Source organism: Ambystoma mexicanum, chromosome 1q (genome assembly GCF_040938575.1).
Source record: "Ambystoma mexicanum isolate Mex_15411 chromosome 1q, UKY_AmexF1_1, whole genome shotgun sequence".
Classification (NCBI taxonomy): Eukaryota; Metazoa; Chordata; class Amphibia; order Caudata; family Ambystomatidae; genus Ambystoma; species Ambystoma mexicanum.
The window spans coordinates 799,057,853-799,084,423 of record NC_090922.1 but is presented as its reverse complement, the minus strand read 5'-3'; the positions used below and the strand labels follow the sequence as shown (position 1 = coordinate 799,084,423).

At 47.3% G+C, this 26,571-nt stretch overlaps 1 protein-coding gene across 3 annotated transcripts in view; it reads right to left on the bottom strand.

Moving 5' to 3' along the window:
- Nucleotides 1-26,571, bottom strand: part of ABL2 (ABL proto-oncogene 2, non-receptor tyrosine kinase) — a 537,261-nt gene that overhangs the window by 427,800 nt on the left and 82,890 nt on the right. For 2 of the 3 annotated variants that reach the window (XM_069641389.1, XM_069641391.1), the window contains exon 1: nucleotides 731-1,306. The exons of the other annotated variant lie outside the window; for it this stretch is intronic. In XM_069641389.1, the coding sequence (XP_069497490.1) occupies nucleotides 731-935 (205 nt within the window). In that variant the 5' untranslated portion in view covers nucleotides 936-1,306. Of the gene's footprint in view, nucleotides 1-730; nucleotides 1,307-26,571 lie in introns of those variants that run through there. 3 annotated transcript variants of the gene reach the window in all.

Below are 26,571 nucleotides of genomic sequence, written 5' to 3'. Positions count from 1 at the left end.
GTCCCAATTAAAACCAGAAGGAGCCAATGTATATATAAAAAAAAAAGAAATGAAAGTGCAAGGGGGAACAAAAAGGGGCGCCAGGAGTGCCCATTTCTCAGCAAAGCATGCATCTCAGGCAAACTTCTCACAGGGGACTGGAGAAGACAGAAAAGAGAAGACAAGTATGCACAGAATAAACGGTGGCAGATTTAGAATATACATTGAAGTGCCTATGTCTGCCCCTACTTAACATTTACAAAATGGAAAAGGCACAATTTCTAGTTTATGGTCAAAATGCTGCATTAATGGCAGAACGACAGAAGCATGACCTCTTTATGTTGCTGCAAAAGACCATCCGCAGAGTTCATTAGGTCCGCCACACATCAGACATGAAGTCATTATTGCACTACAGTCCTCCACACAACACCTGTGATCTATACTTACTGCAGTGCCAACGCGGTGACACACGCGCAAACACACACATCCTTTTATATCTGCTCTGACAACGGACCAGTAACAGAGCATAAACACTGTGCTTGTTATTGTACCAAGGACACATACAATGCCAAAAGACTTCACCAATTTGCTGGCCATACATAATGCCAAAGTAAACATTTTGACAAATAACCAGCCTCGCCTACCAGATAATGTGCTCCTGAGGCATTGAAAACCCTTTTAAGCCTTGCCGTACTCCGTCCCCACCTCAAAGTGTCAGACACTCAAATGGAGCAGTCTTCCAGAGCCCTACCTTTCCACCGAGCACCAGCCGGCAGCAGGGACTTCCATGTCGGCTGCCACAGTCGAAATTTCCAGTACATCACCTTCACTTGGAACTGCAGCCCCAAAATGCTCATTTGTGCCGAGCTCGGTGTGAAGGGCTGCAAGCCACACAAACTTCCGACAATGGTGGAGGTGACTGAAGGCCCAAGGGACACACAAGGGACCCAAAGCATACGAAATTTCACACCGAGGATTCTGAGAAAAAACGTGTCAAAAAAAGGACACCCATTAAAAATAGGTTATTTTCAGCACGATGGTACAAAATCCAGGAAAGAAGGTGGGGCCAGAAACCATACGAGAAAATGCACTGCCCTTCCAGTTCTAGCATCAAGCTCCCTCCTCCACTGTGCCAGCAATCGCAGTCCTCGCTTATGGTCCTGGGTGAAAATCCTTCTTGAGAAAGGACTAATGCCTGCTAGTGTGCGATCAGGCCGCAGCACATTCTTATCCAAGTCGAAAATGGGGCGTTCTCTCCCCAAGACGCCCATGGACATAGATGACCGGCAAGCAGGCTCGTCACTGGAGCTGTACTCCCCTCTCTATGCAAGGAAATGTGGGACGAGCTCCGCTCGGCAAACTGTGCTACACAGCAGAGTGCGTCAGCTTCCTGCCAGCTAATGCATAGCTGGCTCGCTTCGCTTGGACAATGGGCTCTTTCATTGCGCCGAGCAGGGCAGCTGCAGCCGTCTGCGAGGAACCCAATTATTCCCCATCTCAGAAGCCAACCTGGTTCTATCACCCCGCCCTGAGCGCTGCCCCCAGATCGTTTTCTAAGATAGGTTCTACCATTCCCGCCCTGTGCGCTGCTTTTAGACCGTGTTCAATGCGAGAGCAGAGCTCTGTTTAAGATGCCACTCTGCTTAAGAATGGCATACATTGACACATTGGTCCATGCCAAGCCAACAAAATATACACTGTCCTGATCAGGGCAATTTGACTATTAAGGCGTGATTTTAGCGATGACATTTCAGCAGGTTTCACCTAGGCACATCAAAAAGGTGAAAAGTCAAAATAAAATTGCCTACTTGATTCTTAACCTAAATCCAACAGAACAAGTAGGTTGAAAGAGTTCCACTAGCTCAGCGAATGCTATGCAGCACTGTAGAGTGATAGATGGAAAAACGTTGAATTAACCACAGCGTTTTGTAATCCAGTCTGATCCCACCCCATAGAGGACACTGGTCATCCTGAATGGCGAGAAAATAGCAAAAAAAAGCAAGCAACCCCCAGATAGGTTTCTGTAATCATGCAGATATACTAAAACACCATTTATGGAAGGCTCTACTGAACAATATCAGTGTGAATTAGTTCAAAACCTATACATTTTGGTTTAAGCTAGTCTCCTTGTGAAATAACATCAGCTTTCAAACACAAAATAATGCATCAAACTTGGCATGCTCGATTTGTAATTTACACCCCCGCTAGGCCCTCTTAGATTCCGAAATCAAAACTTGTTTCTCGTTGTCCTAAGCAACGTCAGGAATGGGACCATGCAAACCGGTATTATGTTTGGGAGAAAAACTTGCAGTGTTGAATTCTGAACACCTCTCAATTCAGAAACCCTCTCGTGGCCTATGTTTTCGATCTGTATATTCAGATCAATGGCAGTTGCAGTCGCGTGCTATTCGTATGAAAAGTGCTTTAAACTTACCAAAGACAGAAAGTGGCTTAAATAACTTATCAGTCAGTCTTATGGTACGCTCTGTTCGTAAGGGAGAAGGCAAACTACATTGCCTCTTTTTCAAGAGGGAACGGTGGGGCAACTGGTGGGAAGATGATGCAGTCTCATTCATGCCTTGAAGTGACCTGCACTAACTCTGGCCTGACCACCCCACACTTATGGCTCAGATTTGAATGGCTGGAAATTCCCTGGCCTGTGGAGAGTAGGAAGAGAAGTCTTCAAGTCTTGCTGCATAGTCTAAAAGGCAGTCTCCCCTCAAATCACCAAGCTACCTCCCAGAGAAACTCTGCATCTCCGGCGGACAGCTCACCACCAGAAGCCAGGACATGTGCAACTTGAAATCCACTGCTGTAAAAAGGAAATGACCAGAAAATAAGCCTCCTCTGCCTACGCCCCAAGAACCTCCTCCCTGGCAGCATCAGACTGTCCTCCACACTCCTACAATTCAGAAAACAACTTCAAACCCAGCTCTTCATCACGTCGCCACCTATCTCGCTAGACACAATCCATCCCATCCCTCTCCTACACACCACCCTCTACAGCTGTACTCATCTGTGCCCCTCTGTATCCTTCCCCAGCTGTATGTCTCTTCCATTACCTTGGAAAAGCGCTCTGTTGTTTATCTGTATTGTTGGATTCCTCTGTACAGCGTTCTGTTAATTCTCGAAGGCAGGTCAGCACTCAAATACCATAATAATTTTGCTTGCTTGCTTCATTGCGCAGCCGTGCATAATTTCCTCCCTTTCAAGCCGTCATGCTAGATAGACCTCACTCCCTCGATGGATCAGGTCCGGTGCCTGCGTGAGTTGGGAGCCCTGCATGAAGGAGGGTGAGGGACGGAGCGTGGAAGTAGCCCAGCCTGCTCTGAAGAACCTTCCAGTGGGGCAGCTAAGGGTGAAATTACCGAAATATAACACTTGAAGTCCCAAAACTCAACTGCTAAAGTAAACCGAGGAACTATACGGTACAAGACATGGGATGTAGATCATCTGCATCTAATGTGCCAAACTGGACACTCGATTTTGCCCGTTTTTCTAACCACCAGCGATAGTGTGATTTGAAGCCAAGTCCTTTATAGTCGGCGCCATCCAGGGCGCATTGGGCACAACCGCGACATGTTGAGGAAGCGTTCAACTCGCGACTGCATTTCACACTGTGCACTGTTTGAATGGGTGCTCTGGGGATACTCGTGGTATGCCGATGCTCTGGCATAGCATTGATTTGCAAGCTGCACTGAAAAGACGCCTTTTTCTGAGGAGGCAAAGCCAAGCCCGAATGGGGAAATGGCCCAAATAGTGGGCTGAACATTAAGACGGATGAAATGAGCACCACCACATTACATGCTCCGAAGGATGCATGTTTGAATTACTATCGGCCATATTTTTTAAATCGGTGGTCATTCTTAAGTTCCAAAATGCACTTTGATTTTATGCAAAGCAGCCAGCATCCGGCAGTCCTGGCATCTCGCATTAACTCTGACTCATCAGCTCTGCCCGCAACAATGACAATCCTGCCCCCACCCCCACACCGGCTGCCCGTCAAATGCATGGGGGGGGGTTCCCACAGTACATTTTGTAAATTTGCAGCACTGGTGCCACCAAGCCTACCCTGCAGGTCCAGTTCAATAAGGCATTTAAAAGGGAGGGTGATGGGCCGTTTCACCAGATAACAGATGCATGAGACATCAATGAGGACTTCTTCACACCGGCTGTCCTCGGTCCAATGGCAGAAGTGTGTGTGTGCAGAGGGGATCATATTTCCACCACTGCCTTTCTTCAGCAGGCACATGGGGCAGCTGGTCCTTCCATAAAAGGTGGACGAATTACAACTTCATGGAATGGCTTATGAGTGGGAATGGCACATTGTTAAGCATTCGTGAGCCAAGTGCTCGGCAAGGCTCTTCTTGCTGCATGGCATTCCTACGCTAGCGCTTACATCTGGCATGCACCTACTCCCCCTCCCCTGCGTGCGTTGCCCTATTGCTGCTGTGTGTGACAGACCCCCCCACCGCCACCCCAAGCATTAGTCTGAGTCTTCTGGCTTGCACCACTGTGCTTACCCTAAACTAGCTCTCCCTGTCAGTGTGCCATCTAGCGATCACATCCGTGAGCTACTCTGGTCCCAACTTCAAGCAAATGACACAAATACACCTGGTCAGGGTGCTATCGGGCAGCACAATGCTATTCGTAACGTTTGGAAAAAAATTAAATTCTGCGCCCAATACAGAGATCGATGCCGAGCCTGCAGGTTTCACATGTGTTAGCAAAAACACCTTTCACACTTTAAAGGGAGATAACATATCCAGCACAATGGTACACATTTAAAGATTTTTCATAAGGACTTCTTTAAAGCAACTAAACTGCCAAAAAAGAGCCTCCAGATAAGCTTGCAACGTAGAGTCATTAAGACACTCAAGCATGGCACATCAATGAAGGGCCTATGTGACTACATCATCATGTTAAAATGCTCCCTGGTCCTGTCCACATGATAACATTTTATGAAATGTTACCCATCATTAGCTATGCTAGCAATACACTGCCATGTGTGATGTTACACCGTGCTTTCACCTGCCTGCTTAGTCTATGCGGTTTGGTACCTTTCTTTTCTAGAAGTTATGCTATGCAAGAATGCTGCCATATTATGCAAGGCTACACAGTGCCGTCACTTGTTGGCTTATGCTAGCCTAACCTTTTGTCTTTTGTAACGGGGATGTGCTAAATTAACAACGCATGATGTTCCCATATACAGTGGCCTTGTCCCCACACCGCCAGATGCCCACTTGCCATGATCATATGTTCCCCGATTGTCATATTTAGATACTTGGAGGCTATCGCCTTTCTCCAAATGCAATGGGGCCCTGTCCCTAACGTTCCCAGATTGTCAAATGCCCTCAACATGTTATTAGATTCTGCAGGACCCTGTAAGAATGTTATCAGATGCTTCATGATCATGTTACCAGTGAGATTGTTTCATGGTGCCAAATGCCATTTCCCCATGTGCTTTGTAGACGGACCATAAGTTGTCAGGTGTTCTGGGTTCTGACCAATTCTTAATTAACTGGATGCTATGTAGCTCTGTCCTTGGTTCCATATTCTTTGTGGAGCCGACCACTTTTAGAGACACTCTGTGGCAAAGCCATACCTTCTTGGGTGATCTGTGGATCTTTAAGCCTGCACAGAGGTTCCCAGATGGTATTAAGTCGTCCTCATGATCTCAGATGAGGTGTGGTGTTCTTCCTGTGTTTGCAGACCTTCTATGATCCGGTCTACATGTTAACACATCTTGTAATACTATCTCAATACTTCTAGGTGCTCTGTGCTACTTTCCACAGTTCAGAAGTTCTAGGGGGGCTGTATTCCCTGGCGCTAGGCTGCCTAGTCCCAATAAACACAGATTCTCTGTGAAATTACAATATGCTCCCACATCCTTTTTAATAGTCATTAGGTTTCCAGATGTTATTGCTTCATCTACTTGCTTTGTTGTCCAGTCCCCCCCATGTGATTTGGCGTATAGCAATATCCTCATGTGTCCATATACTGCTATCACACTGTAGGGCCACTTATGCAGGCCTATCTACAGAATATGTCCAGACTCAAACAGCATCACATATCCAGGAATTCTTCACCAATCACCCTGCACCCCCCAAAAAGATGGAACGTTTCAGCTTAAGATGCCAACGTACTGCTACCACAAGTCAAAGAAACTAGTTTGGATCGTTGGTTCAGTGTCAATTGGCTACGATTCGCACCCCAACAATGATATTATGGAGCTGCAGAATTTTCCCCACAATCTAATTTTTCCTCTTGGATGTGAAAAGCGACTGTTTAGCACACTCCTTCACTCAGGGCAGAAGAGTTCACAGAAATGTATACCGTGGAAGGTGCTCTGCCACCTCAGTACAGAGATCCCATCAGGACATGTCAATAGCGTCTTCAATCTAACTCTGAGAAGACCCCCCCACCCTTCTCCCCACATAACGATAAACCAAAATGCACTCTGCGTCTTTATGGAGGATTCCCTACTGACCCTTCCTCCCAAAACTACATGCCCTAAATGCATTCTAAAAGTCCAAAGATGAAATGCTCTGTATCCAAGGCATGAAATAAGTAATTCTGTAGGTTTGCTAATCAAATGAGCACTTGTGTAGCAACGTTAATTATTTAAGTTGCCCTCTTCAATGAAGGCATGGCTCGCCCTGCATTGCTCTCTTGCCCTCGGTGCTCTCATCACCCTGTTTTCTCTGTTCACTTGCTAATGGAGAGAAAGTGCAGCAGTAATCATCCCCTCCACTCTTAAGTGACATGTGTGCGAGTGCTAGGCAAGAATGCATTATTTTTTTAAATAATTGCAAACCAGAAGTAATCAGGATGGTACATTTATTAAGCCAGAATGTGTCAACTTTATATTTTTTTTAAAAGACAGTAAGACAGTAATGCAATTCCATTCCTGAAATTTAAGTTGTTGCATAATGCATAATTACAGTACTGATACTGTAAAACACTGCATCATCTTCATGCTTTACAGTAAAGTTTGGGTTTGTGTATCTAAATCTCAGTGTCAGCTATATTTCATTTTGTTGGGTGAAGATGCATCATATTGACGAGTGAACTCTTTTGAAAATGAACATGATACCATGATGAAATTCTTTTGATGGCAAAACCAGTTCTGTAACCTGCAGGTTGCATACATCTTGCAACTGGTGCGCAACCCATGAACAAACCCATACTTGTTAACATTCTATATTATCACCATGTTGTTTTATAGCAGGTACCCTGAAAGTGAGATGAACACAAACTACAATATTCCATCTAGTTTGCCCAGTCCTCTGCCTGCTACGCAATCTAGTCTGCTTAGTCTTTCTTTCCTCTGCGATAATAAATATACAAAAGCAAACTAGATGCTTACGCAAAGCAGTGATCATTAGTTCCACCCAGTCCGTACATCTACAGATCTACTGCAATACCAAACACTGCAGTTGGCCTCCAGAGCTCGCTTTACTTTGTGATTATGATTGTATTATATATTACAACCTGCAGTAGACAGCTGGCCAAACTGTTTTCAGAGCCTTTTCATCATATCTATTTATTTGTGTCCATTCATGCAGCTAACCTTTTACATTTTACAGACACTTATGTCTATGGCTCGCAAAGACTTTTCACCCACTTTCATAGTCAAGTAGATTTTATGAAGGGAGAGTAGCATTTACAAAAGAGGTTCGAAACTTTTATTTATTTAACATTTATTTTGCAGTAAATGTCAAATTAAAGTGTCACTGTGCATAGCTGGCCTCTGAGTGGCAGTAGTGTGACAAATGTGGGTATGTAGTGACTTTCACCATTTTACAGAAACCGCATTTTCAATTTGTTGTCTTCTGTTGCTATGGGTCGAGTGCATTTCTCTTCGGTTTAATAGGTCACTCAGTTACCCGACCTGTAGGTCTAGCAGAAGTTTAAAGATTCTGCAAGGCCTGAAATGCAAAACTTCTGCATTGTTGCTCATTTCATGTCTTGGGTACAAATAACTTCTGGTGACAATAACATTATTAGTACAAAATTGCTAAGCAAATTGGTCTGTTTGCTAATCAAAAAGCGTTCAAGTAGCAAACTCTGCTAATAAATTTTTGAATCCAATTTATGCTTTGAGTTCTACAAAGCAATCAGCCTTCTTCAGTAAAGGGCCTCAATAGACCTGCCACAGGATACAGACCCCCTCCTGCCACCCAACAACTGTCAAATATGCATACTTCCAGTGAGTACAGAGCACCAAACTACTACATGTTCAATAATAAATTCTTCTACAAGGATTCACAAGAGCATATGTTCCAAAATGTGCTATCTTAATCTGTACTGAGCCTCTACCCAACCCAGGGCGTCATACAAAAATGCACTCTGCTTCACAAAGTCGAAGCTGCTCTGATGAACTTCCAGCCCTTGTTCCAAACTCACCTTCACAAACTCCTACTGCTTGAGCTTGGGTGGAGGGCTATGGGGCTGAACTGGACACGGTTTGGGTTGATTTGATCGAAAACATTTAGCCGTGGGAGATTGCCGAATTTTGTTCTTGTCAGGTGTATTTTGCTCAATATATATGCAGGGGGAGACCCCCACAACTCCCCCCTTAAACCCGTACCTTAATCCACCCCCCCTCCACCCACACCCACACATATATATATATATATTATAGCAAAATGCATTGTGAAAAACAACAAAAACTCGTGCGACCAAATGTTGAGCACAGCAATCCAACATTCCCGTGGACACAGCCAAATACACTCCTATGGAGGAGCTAAACTGGCCCACCAGAAGAAAAATAGTGCAACAGTCTGATATCACAAAACTACCATTTTGCAATACAGACCTCTTATGGTATGGCTAGAGAAAGTGATTGCTCTCCGTCGGAGCTCTTCAAGGCATATTTTAGCAGGCCCCGATTATCGGTTCCATGGGGAAAGTTCCGTTATAGCAGTGGGCATTTTGTAGAAGACAGTGGGGCGAGGGAAGTTAAGGGGGGGAGGGGAGGTGGTGGTCTTAGTTGAGGTTAGATTTGCAAATCATGCTCTTAAAAGCATGTTTTGTTTCCCCGATACTTGGCACATTCATGGGTTTTTCATGTTTGTGCCATATTGCAATACAGGCCTAATAAAATCTACATTTGCAAAGTCACACCCATTGGTTCTGCTAATGCTGGCTTGTTGTGTCTTTTGATTACAGGCAGTGCCCCACCTGTAAGCTAACGTTCTTTACAGCTAGAAGAGATAAACATGTTACAGTTTCTTGGTGGTAAAGAAAACAGGGCTGCGATTTAAATGGAATGATATGATATGATAAGGCATTTGTAACGCGCCTATACACAAGTGTTTCAAGAATGCAAGAATGCATACAAACTACTTAAAGACAAGGATTTATAAAACTGTACCTTAGGCAATATAGTAAAATGCAACTCTTAGTATAGACCTGTACTGCATAATCTAGTAGCGTGGACAGAGTAGTCAGGCTCATCCTAGGAGGGAGATAGGGCTGTAGTTTGGTACAAAGAACCTGTAGCATACATATGGACCAAAGAGAAACTGATGCACTTCGTTATTGTAAAAATAATGATTTTATATATACACAGGCAAAGAGAATTCTTTAGAAAGGTAAGTACTATTACCATTCATAAATAGAACAATACTTCTAAATAAGTTTTATACTCTGGTGTGCATACCAGAAAAGCAGTAAAACCTAGTGAAACACATTTAGAACGGCGGTAACCTATTCATGTGGAGTAAAACCACATTAGCAGACTTTTAGAATGACATATGTAATTCAAGATAAGCAGCCCCTATTATGCTACTCTGTTTCAGGAATAGTATAGTTCTACCAATACTGTCACAAGTTTTTTGCAACATATGTAACTCATTCTTCTTTCAGGTATGACAGTTACACCAATATTACTTTTCAGAATAGTGGAACACAATTCTAAGTTAAGCAAGAATTTATGAATTACTTTTCAGTGGGCCAGTATGCACTTCATGGATCAGTAAAAACTCGGGGAACACATTTAGAATGGCAATAAGCTATTCGAGGTGAGTAAAACCTTATTGGTCATAAAATCCTACACTATTTCTATTACAGGAATATGTAGTTATAACAATGTTACTTTTCAGAAGAGCGGAACACAATTCTAAGGTAAGCAAGAACTCTATGCAACTTTTCAGAAAGGCAGTGAGCAGTTCAAGGTAAGTAGGATGGCAGGCATTTATTTATTTATATAGCGCCAGTCGCTCTGAAGCATCAGGGCGCTAACATATATACAATTGGTACAAAACACGTAATCATGGAACAATTTGCTCAAGCATGCGGTTGGGGGGGGGTTTGTCTGGTACGCAGTGGATTGTTTGAAGAGGAGTAAAACCTCCACAGTAACACTTACTCTATTTCATGTGTACAATATATTATTGTAAACTAAAGTGGTCTTATGTAGCGCCCTTCTGCCAATAATGTTGGCCTCACTGCGCGTGACTAAGAAAGGAGGGCGGGTGGGTGGCAGATTCAGAAACCTTTAGTGTTTATGTACCCGTTACCTGTGTGTTGATATGAAAATCTGTGGACGGTACGGGTAAGGTTTAGCCATATGGGCAGCCCCCGGATTGTGTAGTGTAAAAATTAACAGCATATAGAAGAGTTAGTGCTCAGACAAGTGATGGAACGGAGAAGGAGCAAGACACGATCTGGATGCAAAGAATTCTCCAAGAAAAATATTCCCATTGCCTGGCTAGATCGCTCCAACCAAAGTGCATTTGTGACGGTCCCCAGCTGCGGTACAATAGCATACATTCGGAGAGAAAAAAAAAAAGCACAGAAGCACCAGCTGTCTACCCCGGCCTCATCATCAGCTGCCCCCTTAAGATTTGTGACACAGAGTCTGAAGGAAGTTTCACGGAGAGGAACACAGCGGTCTCTGTGTGTACAACAGTACACCACATTCCAGCGATAGTTCGAGAGATCAGCTGGGATATTCCACATTTGTTCTCATTGTGTCGTTAATCAACAGGGCCAAAAGACAGCCTGCAGCAATACAGAATGCGATGGCAAACGAGAAGCATCGGGAAATGAAAGCACTGAGCTTATACAATCTATCGATGTACCTGCCTGCTCCTGATAAACATCGTCTGCAGTCTACAGCATTATTCTAGTTTTCTGGACTACTGCACGCCCACGTTTGAGTCTGGCTTCTGGAGATTTTTATTAATTTTTTTTATCTGGACTTCCTTCGCTCGGAAGCTTTTCTATTGTTAAGTCCCGATTCAAGTTGTGGAGTAGAGCTGGTCTAGTGGCTGAAGTGCAGACTCTGAAATCAAGAGATTGGTTTTAATCCGGGCCTTGTCACTTCGTCAAAAGGGTGCGACTCCTGGCTGGCAATCACTGCATCATTCATTCTGTCGCTAAACAGGTGCAATGTATGTAAATACGCAATAAAATGTGCAGTACTGCAGTTTCCCAATTTCATGTCCCCACCACGTAGGTTTTAATCCTGATCTGGCATTAACTGGACCACAAATAACATAAAGGAAGCGTTCATTATAAAGCACTTGGCTACGCCTTGAATTATTCCCCCAAAACGTCAAATACGCAAATGGGGGGGGGCCCTTCGGGGATCTACCAAATTATACCAGCTGAACATTTGATCTAACATAGTCTATTGTATACAGAGTGCACTCCATGTAAGAAACGAAAAGCCTTCATTATATACCCAGTCCTTCGTTTTGGCCAGCACAAACCCACTGAAACCTATATAATATGGCCCTTGGCGGCCCTTCTCTTCATTGTCCACATTTCTTCTTAAACCAAACAGCAGAGATGGCTCCATAAGATTAATTCAGTTTATAGTCAAGACATCAGTCTCTTATGTACCCCAGAAAACCGTGGTCTATTCTGTACTCGTTTCTAGCTGAAACATGCAGAGCTGGGCCTGTGCCACTTACTACAGGAGTTGGTTTTAAGATAGCTCTGAAATGCTACACTCAAGAATATGTCATTTTGGCATGCTCCAAAACCACACTTGCATTTCAATTAGCATTTGAATTTCGCATAGTATAAAGGAAACTAAACCTAAAATGAAAGAATAATTTCTCAAATCTGGGAAGCTAACGAAATCAAAGCTAGCCCGTGCATCTCCTCTCTAAGTTGGTCCGGCTATATAGGTTTGGGAAAATATCTTGTGTTTTTCAATGCCAATTCCAAAGCATTACCATATATCTGGGCCAGGGGTCTCCAAATATTTGTAGGCTGAGAGACCATTGGGTAAAAACAATGTTGGCAGGGCCTTACCAAATATCAAACCATATAATTTTTTACCATTTAAAAGTTACCCTCCTCCCTTCTAAAAGAGCCTCAGCCCCAACAGACATGTTTAGGGTTCACTTAGGAGGATCAGCCACAGTTTTAAGAACATTGGTCTAGGCAGTTCCAGCTCATGAAAATGCTAAGATTCTATTGACGCATTAGATCCCACAGAGTGCTCTGCTGTGGGGGTAGAGAACTGCTGCCCAGGTTCATGGTCCCAAGCTGAAGGCTATGGCCCCTAATGAAGGAGAGTGCCACCTGGCACACGATACAGCGCAAAGGTAAAGGGCCATAACACTGCCATCGCTTGTGCAGGGAAAAAGAGAAGCCTCACCATGGGCCTTCTGACACAGAGCTATTGCATGTCTCCTTGCCTAGTGTGTACCTCTGCTTTGGTGCTGCAGATTTTGGGGTTTGGGGTCCCAGCTCTCCAGCTTCTGCTGCTTCTTTGTGCTGAGGGCCCTAATCGCTCCTGCCCTGGCCTCTCCTCTGCTGCTTGGCTCACCGCCCTCCACTGCTGCTGGTACTACGGTGAGTCGACACCTCCGAACCTTGGCCCCACAGCCATATTTCCGCTGGCCCTCTGGCTCTCATCCTGGGCGGATGAGCTGATCGTCAACTGGCCACAGTCCGCATTTCTCCATTTCTTCGCTCTGCTCTAGCCTCTCCAAGGCTACGGGGCTTCACTGCCTCTCCTGCTCCTGCCTCATTGCCTGAAGGAACCTGCTGTTGCCCCTGCTTCCTTGGCTGTAGTGGGCCTGTCACTGCCTCTCATATTCTCACCTCAATAGCCTGACGTGCCTACTGCTGTCCCTGCCTCTCCTTGACTAGAGCAGGTACTGTCACTGCCTCCGTTACCACCACTGGGCATCTCTTTTGTGCTCTGCCTGCAATTGTCGTTGCCTCCTGCACTGGCTGCCTAATCCTGCGGACACAATCCTATGGACTACCTGCCACTTTCAGTGCTGCTGCCTCCTTCACTGGTTGCTTCTGCTACCACCACTGGGCATCTATTTAGTGCTCTGCCTACAATTGTCGTTGCTTCCTGCACTAGCTGCCTTATCCTGTGGACACAATCCTACGGACTACCTGCCACCTTCAGTGCCACTGCCTCCTTCACTGGTTGGCAAAATACGGGACCCACCTGTTTACTGACCTCTACCGCCTTTTGGTCCCTTCATATTTACTGATCACCCCCCCCCCTTCCTTCACCGGACTCGCTTGCCCCTGGACTGCCTGCTCCCACCATAACCACTGGATTTGCCACTATTAGGATCCCCTTTTCCCTTTGTCTGCCTGCTACCACTGTATCCCCTGGATGTGCAAACTACCTGCTACCCCCCTGGTTCTTTCTGGTCTATTGGCCCTCACAAAAACCTGATCTTTCTCCTCTGAGGGCTATCTGCTGCCTCCAGAGCCATCTGTTTCACCAGACCAATTTGTTACCACCATAGTCCTACCTGGTCACTAACCATCTGCCACCCCTACGGCCTGTTGTCCCATTGTCCCCACTGAGTTTCTTCTCTCGAAGGACCGCCTGCCTCCACCTGGTCCCTGGACCTACATCGTGGGCCTTCCTCTCGGCTGAACCCTCCCCCCTCCACCCCCACCATCTGGTCTCCTTTTACCTTATATTTCCTGATACCTTCGTTGCCCTTTCTTCCTACGGCCCGCCTTTTCCCCTGGACCCTCCTAACCCACTCAACATCTCTGTCATGCACATCGCCAATCCTCACTCTCCTCGCCACCCTCACTCCTCTCCCTCTTCCCCCTCTCCTACCCTCTCTCTCCTCCCCATTCTCCTTTCCCTTTCCCTCATTATCATGTCCATTCCCTCTCTCAACCCCCTTTCGCTTCCCCTTCGTCCCAATCTTATCTACCCGCCTATTATCCAACCCTTATCAACATTGCTCTCTGGAATGTTAAATCCATCTGCAATAAAACCGCAGCTGTCTTGGACATGTTTTTACGACTTAACCTTCAATTCCTCTGCATAACCGAAACCTGGATCCCACTTCACAACTCTACTCTTCCTGCTTCTCTCACTACATCCTGCTCCTCCTTCTTCTCCTTCTCTCACGTCCCTCTGGTCTTGGTGGAGGCATTGGACTCCTCTTCCACCCCAAATACCTTTCTTCTACCTCCTCTGTACCTCTCCCAACCTTACCTTCCTTTCCTTTGAATACCTCTACAAATCCTTCTCTTCCCCTCATCCTATCTCTTTTCTAATTATATATAGACCTCCTGGCCCTGTTTCCTCCTTTTACGAAGACCTTGACCACCTCCTCTCTCTCATCTCCCCCTCTCTTTCTCCTCTAACTGTCCTTGGTGATTTCAATCTTCACCTCCCCTCTCCTCCTCATCCTTCCCCTCTTCTCCATCCTTGACTCCTACCTCCTCTCCCTTCTCCCCCTACTCATTCCTCTGGATCCACTCTTGATCTTATCTTCAACTTTACCTATTCCTCCTCCTCCATCTCTACTCTATCCAACTATCTCTCTGACCATGCCCTACTCTCCTCCTACCTTACTCCTCTTCTCCCTCAACCCTTTCCTTCGCCCTCCTCCTCTTCCTTCTTTCGAAGAGATCTCCGTAACTTTAGCCCTGCTCTCTTTCACAATACTTGCTCCTCCCTCTCTTCCCGACTTCTCTTCTCTCTCGGCAAATGAAGCCCTATCCTCTCGGTCTTCATCAATCTCTTCCAGTCTGGATCAACTTTATCCTCTCTCATCCTTGCGCCCTACTCGTAAACCTTCTCAACCATGGCTTTCCTCCCACCTCTTATCAATGCGTCTTCTCCTACACCGCCTTGAGCGTCGCTGGCTCAAATTCCCCTCTCTATCTAACCAGACTTCCTACTCTCTCTATGACTCCAGCCTCAGCGCTGCTAAACGCTCTTACAACTCCATCCTTCTACACTCTCAAGCCTCTCATCCTCGTCGTATCTTTCAAACCCTCTCTAGCCTCCTCTACCCACCTACTCATAACCACTCAACCTCATCTCCCTTATCCCCTTCTGACTTCTCTGACTTCTCCTCCAAGATACTCTCTTCGCCAAAACATCACTTCCTCCTCTTTGTGCTAAGATCCCCCACCTTTTCCCCCAGTGCCCCTCTACCTGTATGACTGATTTCTCTCCTGCCACTCTGTCTGAAGTTTCCATTCTCCTGTCCAAATCTCATCCCACTGCTGCGCCTTCTGATCCACTCCTTCCCCTCCTTATTCCCAAGATCTACCCTCTCATTCCTTACCTAACCTCCTTCAATATTTGTCTCTCTTCTGCTACCTTCCCCTCTGCCTTCAAGCATGCTACTATCATCCCTATTCTGAAGAAACCTTCTGCTAATCCTCATCTTGTGTCCAACTTCCGTCCAATCGCTCTTCTTCCATTCCTCTCTAAATTACTTGAACGCATAGTCTACTCCCAGCTCTCTGCGTTTGTCACCAACTTTTCTCTCCTTCCCCCCCCCTTTCAATCTGGCTGTCGCCCTAAACACTCCGCGGAGACTGCCCTCACCCAGGTCCTTAACTCCCTCCTCACTACTCGCTACTCTAAGCAATCCTCTGTCCTTATCCTCCTTGATCTCTCTGCAGCCTTTGACACTGTTGATCAGCCCTTACTGCTCAACACTCTTTCCTCTTTAGGTTTCAAAGGCTCCGTCCTCAACTGGCTCTTCTTACCTCTCCCACCACTCTTTTACCGTCTCCTGGGGCGGTCGTACCTCTTCTACGCTCCCCCTGGAATATGGTGTACCCCAAGGCTCTGTCCTTGGCCCTTTTCTTTTCTCTCTTCACACCTCCCTTCTCGCCCCTATCATCTCTTCCTTCAGTATTTCTCATCACTTCTACACTGATGACACCCAGCTTTTCCTCTCATTTGCTTCCTTCACTCCTGACCTCCAGCTTAAGCTCTCTTCTTGTCTTACTGCCATTAAAAACTGGATGTCATCCCACTTTCTCCGTCTCTCAATACAGACAAGACTGAAGTCTTATTCTTTCCCTCATTATTCCTCCTCATTCTCCCCCTCCTTCTATTCACTTTCCTCCCGCTAATCTTCCTTTCTCTGCCCATGCTCGCAATCTAGGCATTTACTTTGACTCCTCCCACTCCTTCACCCACCATATCTCTCTAACTTCTGCGCATGTCGCTACCACCTTTTCAATATTCGCAAAATATGTTCCTCTCTAACCTTCCACGCCACTAAACTAATTTCCACCCTTCTCTTCTCTCGTCTTTTCTACTGTTCTTCTCTACTCTTCGGACTACCTGCTTCTCATCTTACCCCACTCAAATCCCTCTACAACTCTGCCATTCGCACCCTCCGTCTTCTCTCTCCTCACAACTTCATCTCCTCCTCGCTCTCACAGCTTGGCTAGCTTTCCTTTCATTCCCAACTCAAATTCCACTTCCTATGTCTCGTCTTTAAATATCTTCATGAACTTGCTCCCCTATCTCTCCTCTCATCTCATTCTACACTCCCTCCCGTTCCCTCAGATCTGCAGATCACTTCCTTCTCCTGGTTCCCCCGTCCCCATGTGCCTCCTCTCATTTTCGCTCCTTTCAGCTCATTGCTCCCCTCCACTGGAACTCCCTTCCCCTCTCTATCCGTTCCATCCCCACTTATTCCTCCTTTTGTGTCTCCTTAAAATCTGTTCTTCTCCACTCCCCTCCCTGATACTCTGATCCTCCTCCGCCCTTCCCTCTCCCCCACCCCTCTTTTATCCTCATCTTGCCTCTCTCCCCCTGCCTTGTCTCCTCATATGTCACCTCTCCCCCTCGCTCGCCTTCAGCTTATCTCACTTTCTGTTCCCCACTCCATTCCCTTCTCCTCCCCTTCTTCCCTCATTTATCTCCACTGGCAAATTGGTATAGTTGCTGTATTACTGGTTTGACTCATATCTTGTAATTGCTTCTACTGTTATTGTTATAATGTACAGGGCTTTGGCGTAAAGCACTATATAAACACAATAAACACAATAAACATATCACAAATGGAAGCTTAGAATGCAGACATTACAGGTGGTTAAAGCATCCATTCGAAGCTTGCGGGCAGGCTACAGAGTTGGAAACAGTGACAGCACAAGAGGAGACCTGGAATGCAGGCTTCAACTGAGGCACTTCAGACCTGGGAAGAGGGATGCAATAGGTATTACCAACCCATAACCAAGTTATAGGCCCAAGGAAAGGCAGAGTACATAACAAGTGCAAGGGACGAAAACAACTTTTACAACCCTCTGCCCCAATGCAGTAATGGCTTTACAATATTGCTAAACCACAAAAACAGTTTAAAAGTAGGTTAGAAACTAAAGAAAACAGTTTGAGAAGTTGCTCAGAACCTTGCATTTGATTGGATTTGTAGAACACTGGCTACGGGAGAGAGAGAGAGTACGGAGGTAGAATGTTGGGAGAGAAACATCAAGTTCCCTAAAAGTGGTGAAAGTCCTCTTGCAGACCTATTGTTGGACATGGCTATGCCAATAATCCATCATTACAATTTGACTTTATAGACCCTGTCTGAAGAATGCAATTGGTGCAATGGGCCCTGAAGATCATTACTGGACAGTTTCACGGATTTAAAGATTATAGCACACTCCAGACCAGGACTCTTTCCACTGGCCAGGGATGTGGCGCACAACACATACGTTTATAACTTTATCAATTTCAGATTCTACTTTGAGAAAGCAGCAAACCACCCCTCAAATTCATATCTGCACCATTTACGCTTTCCCCAGAAATGCCTTTTAACTGCCATTCACTTCCACCACATGTCAGGAAGACCCACATGGTCTCATTTTACTTGTGCGAAAAGTACATTAAAACTGTCATGTTTTCACATTACTGCTTCTCTAGATTACGGAAATAAAATGCCCTAATGTAGAAACACTTAATTCAAATGGGCTGGATTTGTTCCCAAATGTGGCCAGTCTTGCCAACTCCCCAGCCAAATGTCGTCCCTTGGTCAGCTGGTACAGGGGTTGCCATGGCTCCCCCTTTTGAAGTCCTCCAGTTTGAATGCAGGGGAACGCACACTTCTGAGGCAAGCACGTGGGTATGAATCTTCCTTTGTCCTTGGGAGAATCTCTGCCATGGAGTCTGAGGCAATCTGTAATCATCAGACTTGTCAGTCCATAGAACAGGGCCCCCACCCTGGCAGTATCAAATCACGGGGAGGTGCGACATTTGGCCTTTAAACCAAACTGGTCTAACAGGAATGCCTGCGCTTCAGCCAGGCTGATGAAGTTCTTTTTGTGGGGAAAAATAAAATACACAGTACAATATACATATGTTTTTGCAGCCCCTCTTCCCAAAATATACAGTTTTTCTGTGCATTTTACAGTATTATTTCCCATTTAACTTTCACAATGTCATTTCACTGCTTTGCACAGCAGGGTAACACAGGTGAATTTTATTTTCATGTTCATTTAACGAAATGCGGTTTTCCGCGCATTTACATTCTGAATGCTTTCATAGCTCTGGTCAATTTCTATACACAGGGATATGCTTGGGAACTGGGTTCTTCGAAACAGACACCAGGCAAAGGAGAGAAAGAGCCTCTTTTGAAGTGCTTTTCGTGTGTTAATTTGTTTCCAAAGTGAATGCTAGCCGTGTGGACTGAAATGAAATTCCCTGCTTTTCACACACTTTATTTGACAAAACAATGCCGTTCAGGGAGGGGTGGCCCTCATTTGATGGTGTTCAACCTGAAATAGATGGACATGGCTGCGTTTTACTGGAACCAAACTGTGTGATGTTTAAAGATGAAAATAGCACCAGTGCAAGGACGTTTGAAACACAGGACATTTTCTTGTGCAGTTTTAAGTTTTTTAGATAAACAGCACAGCAGCGCTGAGCCATTCTGACTTTGAATTCTTCTCTTTCGATTCACATGAAGAAAATAAAAGCAGCCATTCTCGGGGTGTCTATGTTCCATCTCGCCCCATATGCACTCAGCAGACAGCGCAGCCATTTTTGCAACTGCTAAAATGCAGTTTTGTGGTGCATGGGATTTCTGCTGGGCTGGTAAATGTACCCCAAAACAGAGCACAGCAACGGTATTTAACAAGGTTTACAAACCATTAGCAACCAGTCCAGCCTAAGGGTGGGGTCTATAAAGTATAGTCTGTGCTGGTCTTGAAAATATGAAGTACATGTAAGCTATTAGTGCCACAGCCAATTCCCTGCGCATGCCCAGGCAGATTTAGTGTAGAAAGCTACCCATAAATCTGCAGTCACAGAATTAGCTGCAAGCACATGCTGCACTGCTGGTAGCATGGGAATGTAGTGTTTTCAAAAATCTGTGGGCTATATTAACTATTCTATAGGCTATACTGGTTACAACAGGCCGCAGATTGTCCAATGAGACTACTAATTGAATATTTCAAGGTCTAGAATGTAGCAATCATGCCTGCTTAGGGGGCAGGGGTGTACAGTGATGGTAATAGCCTGCTAGCCACAGACTAGGTAGGCGTGAGCGAAGCGAGCAAAGAAACTTATAAATCTCTTCTGTGTGTTGGAACCGAGGAAAGAGTGGGGGTCAAAAGTGTGTCACGAAGGCAGAAAGCATTCCAACAGTGTTCCGGCCCGAAGCACTCTAGACAGAGCGAATAAGCAAGGGGCTGACCCGCACCTACCAGCTAACTTTTGCACTGTGTCTCTCCTTCCGCACAACTCTGAAGTGCTCGAAATGGTTGTGTTCAACCATTTTACCAATTTCTTAGACATGCACAACCTTCGAGACCCCCCCCTACCAGCAGGTTTCCACTCCCGTCACTCCATGGAAACTGCTCTCATGAATGTGGCCAACTTCATTGCCTCTGCTAAGCACTCAAAACCCATGCTCCATCCTAATTCTCCTTGGCCCGTCTGCTGCCTTCAACACTGTTGATCACTCTGAGCTCCTTAATACCCCTCTTTCTTCTTGGGATTCATAATCAAGCCCTTGTCTGGTTTGAATCCTACCTTGCACCTCGCCAATTCTCTGTATCCTGGAGCCACAACACCTCTAAACTAACTCCTAACTGTTGGTGCTTCACAAGGCTCTGTCTTGGGTCTGCTCCCCTTTACACTCTACACATCTGGTCTTGGGGCACTAATCTCCTCCTTTGGGTTCTCGTACCAACTCTTCACAGATGACATCCAAATCATCTTCTCTTTTCCTGAACTCTACTCTGATCTCTCTATCAACATTTCTAACCGTCCGTCATTAAATATTGGATGGCTTTGCACTCTCTGGTGTTAAACGCTACCAAAGAACAAGTTACTCTCTTACTTGGTAACATTCTTTTGATGGGATGGTCCGACGACTTATTCCATATCTATGACAGTAATCACCACAGCTGTGCTGCTTTGGAAAATCTTTCAGCGTCTGCGTCCTGCGTCGATGACATTGATACGCCGCCCTCGAGGACCTCCTCCGATGGCCGACATCACTGGATGTTATAAGTAGGACGCACGACGCTCGTAGCCTCAGTTGTAGTTTTTTTCCCAGAACGTGCATCACCAGTCTTCTGCCAGTCTGACCACACAAAGCCTTGCAGAACCGTAAGCTGCAATCGCATAAGAAATTCTATAGCGGGGAAGGCAGGGAGGGAGCGATATGGAATACGTCGTCGGACCATCCCATCAAAAGAACGTTACCAGGTAAGAGAGTAATTTGTTCTTCGAGGGGATTGGGTCCTCCGACGTATTCCATAACTATGACAGACTCTCAAAGCAATACCAATGCAAGGAGGTGGGAAAACAATTTAGCAAAAGAAATTTAGAATGCCCAATCAAATTGCGGAGCAAAGGACCGCCTTGCCAAAGGCCAGATCCTGCCCGCGGATGGAATAGTGACGTACAAAAGTATGGACCAAAGCCCAGGTGGCTGCGTCACAGATGTTTCGAATAGGAACACCTCTCTGTAGGGCAGTAGAGGCAGCCATACCCCTGGTAGAATGGGCCCGCAAGCCAACCGGTGGGTCCTTACCCACCAAGCGGTAACACTCAGAAATAACCAAAATAAAACACTGAGACAAAGTCTGCTTAGTTACAGCTTGTCCCAAACGCTTACCAGCGTAACCAATGAAGAGTTGATCGTCCACTCTGACCCGGGACATGTGTGAAATATAAAAGCTTAAAGCTCTCCTAGGATCGAGCCTATGGGGCCTCTCTTCCTTACCAGGATGTGGAGGAGGATGAAATGCTGGAAGAACAACCTTCTGGCCTAAATGAAATTCTGACACCACCTTCGGAAGAAAGGAAGGACGAACTCGAAGGACAACCCTGCCCTTATGAAACACAGTGAAGGGTGGCTTAACTGAAAGTGCCTGTAACTCACTCTGCGAGCAGAAGTGACTGCAACCAAAAATATAGTTTTAAGAGTTAACAGTCTCAAAGGGCAAGAATGCAAAGGTTCAAACGGAGCCCCCATAAGAAACTTAAGAACAAGGTTCAAATCCCAACCAGGCACCTGGAAAGGTGACGGAGGGAACACATTAGTGAGCCCTTTTAGAAACTGAGAAATTAAAAGGAATTTTAAAATTAGAACACTCTTCAGACGTGCGCTTAAATATGGACAGCTTGCCAGGTAACCTTTAACGGTACCCACTTGCAAGCCCCTGTGGGCTAAAGAAAGCAAAAAAGACAGAACCACAGGAATGTCATATGCAAAAGGATCCACATTCTGAACCCTGCACCAGTCGCAGAACTTTCGCCAAAGGCAACGGTACAGGGACTTCGTTGCGGGCCTTCTGGCCGAAAGCAACACCTCCATCACGTCTTCAGGGAGGTTCCAATCCTTATAGCCTTATACCTTTCAGAAACCAAGCGTGAAGGTTGAGGGATCTGACCACTGGATGGAGAACCTGACCCCCCCTCCTGTGAGAGCAGATCGTCTCGGTAGGGAAGAATACATGGAGGGCAGATGGACAAGTCGGGAAGGTCAGAGTACCACGTCCTCCGGGCCCATGCCGGAGCAATGAGGATCATCCGGGAACCGAACCGCCGTAACCTCCGCAGTACTTGCGGGATGACGGGGACTGGAGGAAACGCGTACAGCAGTGGGATTGACCACTCCACCACAAACGCGTCTCCTAAGGCTCCTCTTGGAGGAAATTCCTGCGAGCATAACCTTTCGCACTTCCGGTTGACACTGGAGGTGAAGAGATCCACTTGAGGGGTCCCCCAAATGGCGACGATCTCCAGGAGAATCTCCTGAGCCAACTCCCACTCGTGAGAGATCGCGCTCTGCCTGCTCAGAGCGTCCGCCGTCTCGTTTTCGTCTCCGGCCAGGTGAACTGCCGAGAACGAAACTTCCTGCTGGAATGCCCAGAACCAGAGCTGCATCGCCTCCCTGCACAGAGGAAGTGACCCTGCCCCCCCCTTTTTGTTGAGGTAGTGCATGGCCACTGTGTAGTCCGTCAGGATCAAGACATTCTTCCCTCGCACGGTCGGCAGAAAAGCCTTCAGGGCTAGCCTGACGGCCCTCAGCTCCAACAGATTGATCTGGAGTCTGGACTCCGACGGAGACCAACGACCGCTGACTGTCAACTTGTTGGCATGAGCTCCCCATGGGATGCGTCCGTCATGATCGTCACCTCCGGCCAGGGTAGCCAAAATGGAGCCCCCTTCATCAGATTGCCTTCGACGGCCCACCACAGAAGGTCCTGGGCGACCGAGGACGGCACCTGAACAGGGTCTGACATCCTGCCGGAGGACTGAGACCACTGGAGCTGGAGTGCCCATAGCAAAGATCACATCCGCAACCTGGCCTCTGGCACCAGAAGAATGCAGGATGCCATGAGGCCGAGCAATCTCAAGAACTCGAACGCCGAGAGACTCTGGGCAACCTGAAACTTGTGCACATCTGCTGAATGTGATGAGCCCTCACCCGGGGAGGAAAACACTGCCCCAGGGACGTGTCAAGCACTGCTCCGATGTATTGGAGCCTGAGTTGGCGTCAAATGGGACTTCTTTAAGTTGAGGGAGAAGCCCAGCTTGTGGAGGGAGTGGCAGGTGACAGACAGATGATCCACGACTTGCTTGGGAGAGCGCGCCCTGATCAACCAATCCAATCGTCCAGGTAGAGGTAGATGCGAATCCCCCCTTTCCTGAGATGCGCTGCCACGACGACCATGAGCTTGGTAAAAACACTCGGGCGGAGGTCAATCCGAACAGCTGGACCCGAAACTGAAAGTGCGAGTCGCCAACCGGGAAACCTCAGGTATTTCTTGTGCTTCGGATGGATCGGCACATGAAAATAAGTGTCCTTGAGGTCGAGAGACACCAACCAGTCCTGAAGTTGAAGGGCCTGGAGGACTTGAGAGAGAGTAACCATCTTGAACTTGTCCTTCCTGAGGAGTTTGTTCAAACCGCGCAAGTCCATGATGGGTCTCAATCTCCCACATTTCTTGGAAATCAAAAAATAAGGGGAATACCATCCCTTGTTCCTCTCCACTACAGGCACCAGTTCTATGGTGCCTTTCTCCAGCAGGGATTGAATTTCCTGCGCAAGGAGCGGATCCGGACTCTTCAAAGAGATTCCCTGGTGGATTGTCGTGAGGCCTCTGCCGATAAGGAAGACAGTAGCCGTGGGCTATGATCTCCAGAACCCACACATCTGAAATAATGGCGCGCCACTCTACAAGATGCTGCGCCAGCCTTCCCCCAACCGGCGAACCATGGGACATGGCCTCATGACTGAGCTGAAGCGGCTGCGGCATTGCCTGAGGGCACAGAGGCAACTGCCTGAGCGGCCTTGGCACCTCGAGTACCCGGTTTCCCACCTCTGGCACTCCTACGGTGGCCCCTTTGACTGACAGCTCCTCTCACTTTACCAAAGGATGAGTAATAACGAAAGGAACCTCCCCTCCATTGCTGTCCCCTAGGACGAAAAGAGGTTGGCGAACTGCAGCGCCCAACGACTTCGCTGCAGCTTTGGAGGTCTGCAACCTCAAGGCTCTCATCAGCCTTGCTGCCAGAAAGATGTTCCCCGTCAAGGGCATGTTGAGGAGCCGGGCCTGCACATCAGGAGCAAACCCCGACTTCCGCAACCACGCAAACCTGCATATTACGGTGCTCGCCGCCATGGACCAGCTGACGCAATCTGCCATGTCCAAACCCGACTGAACTGCCTCACACATGCATCCTTGCCATCCTGGACCATAGCAAGAAAACCATCCCGTTCGTCCCCTTCGGGAATATGTTCAGCCGCTAAGGAAACAGTTCCACAGAGTGTGCGTGAAACGTGACAAGGCACATATGGAGTTGGCTGCCTGAAGCACCATACCCCCTTGAAGAAAACACTTTCTTCGCCCAACCGTCAAAACGCTTGTCGTCCCTATCAGGAGGGATGGTAGGATACGCCTGCTTTGTCGGGGCCGTAGCCACCTCCACCACCAAACTCTCCGGAGTGGGGTGCTTGGTCAAGTAGCAGGGGTCGCTACTGGCTGGGCGGTAGTTTCGCGGCAAAGACTTGCCCACTGCCGGGAGTCTCTCCGGAGGGAATCGCCGTCGATACAGGCCTCTAGGGCGGAACCCCGAGCGTGTCCCTCGACGGCCTGGGCGTCCATGGAGTCGACGACTTCTTCGGTGGTGCAGCCTCAAAAGAGTCTGTCGACAACCTCGGCGCCACAGGCGTCGACGTCTTCCTCAAACACACCACAGGTGCACACGGTCTCAAGCGCATCGAGGACCGGGACCTGGAACGGGCATGACGAGAACGATTCCCCTTGTCCGAGCGGGACCTTTCCCGCGAATCGTGCCGACCACCCGAAGGCGTACGAGCGGCGTCTCTCGACCAATCACGACCAACCCCACTCGGAGGTGCGAACGGACCAGTGCCCTGCGATTTGAGGATGGCTAGCATTTTCTTCCCGAAGGAAGCCCATTCCTCTGGCATCGCATGCTTGGTGGGATAAGCGACCCGCCGACGGGCAGAGTCCTCGATGAGGACGGGGAAGGCGCCGATGATGGCGCTTCCGGGAGTGCCTCGAAGAGGCAGAGGAGTGGCAGGACCTACTCCGGGACCAAGACCCACTGGACGCCGCCACTCAAAAGCCCCGCAGACCTCAACTTCCGTGGCTTTGACACCTTACCTACCGACAGCTTCTTCTTGCGCTCCCACGAGGCTTTGGACGTAAGCGACTGGCAGTCGACACAATCATCCGTGTCATGGGCCTCCCCGAGGCACCAGAGGCAGGCGTCGTGCGAGTCCGTCACCGTGGGGGTGGAAGATGAGGTAGACATCTTAAGGATAAGGAAAGGATAACTTCACAAACGAACAGGTTCGAAGAACCGATAAAGAACAGAAACTCCAAAGAGTCAAGGCGCGCCAAACTCTCCAAAGCGAACACATGCGCAGAAAAAACAGAATTGAGGCTATGGGTGTCGTGCGTCCTACATATAACATCCAGTGACGTCGGCCGTTGGAGGAGGTCCTCGAGGGCGGCGTATCTACATCATCGACGCAGGACGCCGAAAGATTTTCCGAAGCAGCACAGCTGTGGTGATTCCTGTCATAGTAATACGTCGGAGGACCCAATCCCCTCGAAACAGAGGTACTCTTCTTTCCTGCAAAAAGCTTTCCATAAACTCTTCCTCTGCCTATCCAGTTCCCACCTGACACTCTTCCCCTGCTCTTCTTCAGCTAGAAACTTCAGCGTCATCTATGACCCTTATCACACCTTCTCTACTTTCATCTCCAAAACATGAACAGCAGCTCGTCTCAACCTCCTAAATATTAGGAAAATCAGGCACTTCCTTCCCTTCAACAAAGCCAAGCATCTCTTAACCACTTGTATTCACTAAACTGGACTACTGTGCTAAAATCCTCTTGGGTCTCCCCAACTATGCTTTCTGTCCTCTCGACAAGATTAACTACGCTGCCAGGGCTCTCTTTGAGCTCCCTCACTTCACATCGACTTCCTCTTACCATCACCAGGCTTGATGGCTGATCATACAAACAGGGCCAGATTTAAAATGTCTTCTCTTGGTTCACAAATCTATCCACGGTAAGGCATTACTGTATCCATCCTCCTCTATTAGACTTCTCATAATCTCCGATATGCCTCCTCGACTACCCTTGTGACTACTCTCCCTCCCTGTGCTTCCTTTCGCTTCCGCTCTCTTTTTGCTCCACTTGCATGGAATTCTCTTCCCTGGACATCTGAGAAACAGCCAACACGGATTGGTTCAAAATCAAACTAAAAGCCTGCCTCCTCGCCTCAGAATTACCCTTTTAACCTACCTCTCATCTGCCTCCTAGCTAACATTTCTCTGTCACCTCTAACCTGCCTCTGTCTCCCACTTCCTCTGCCTCCATT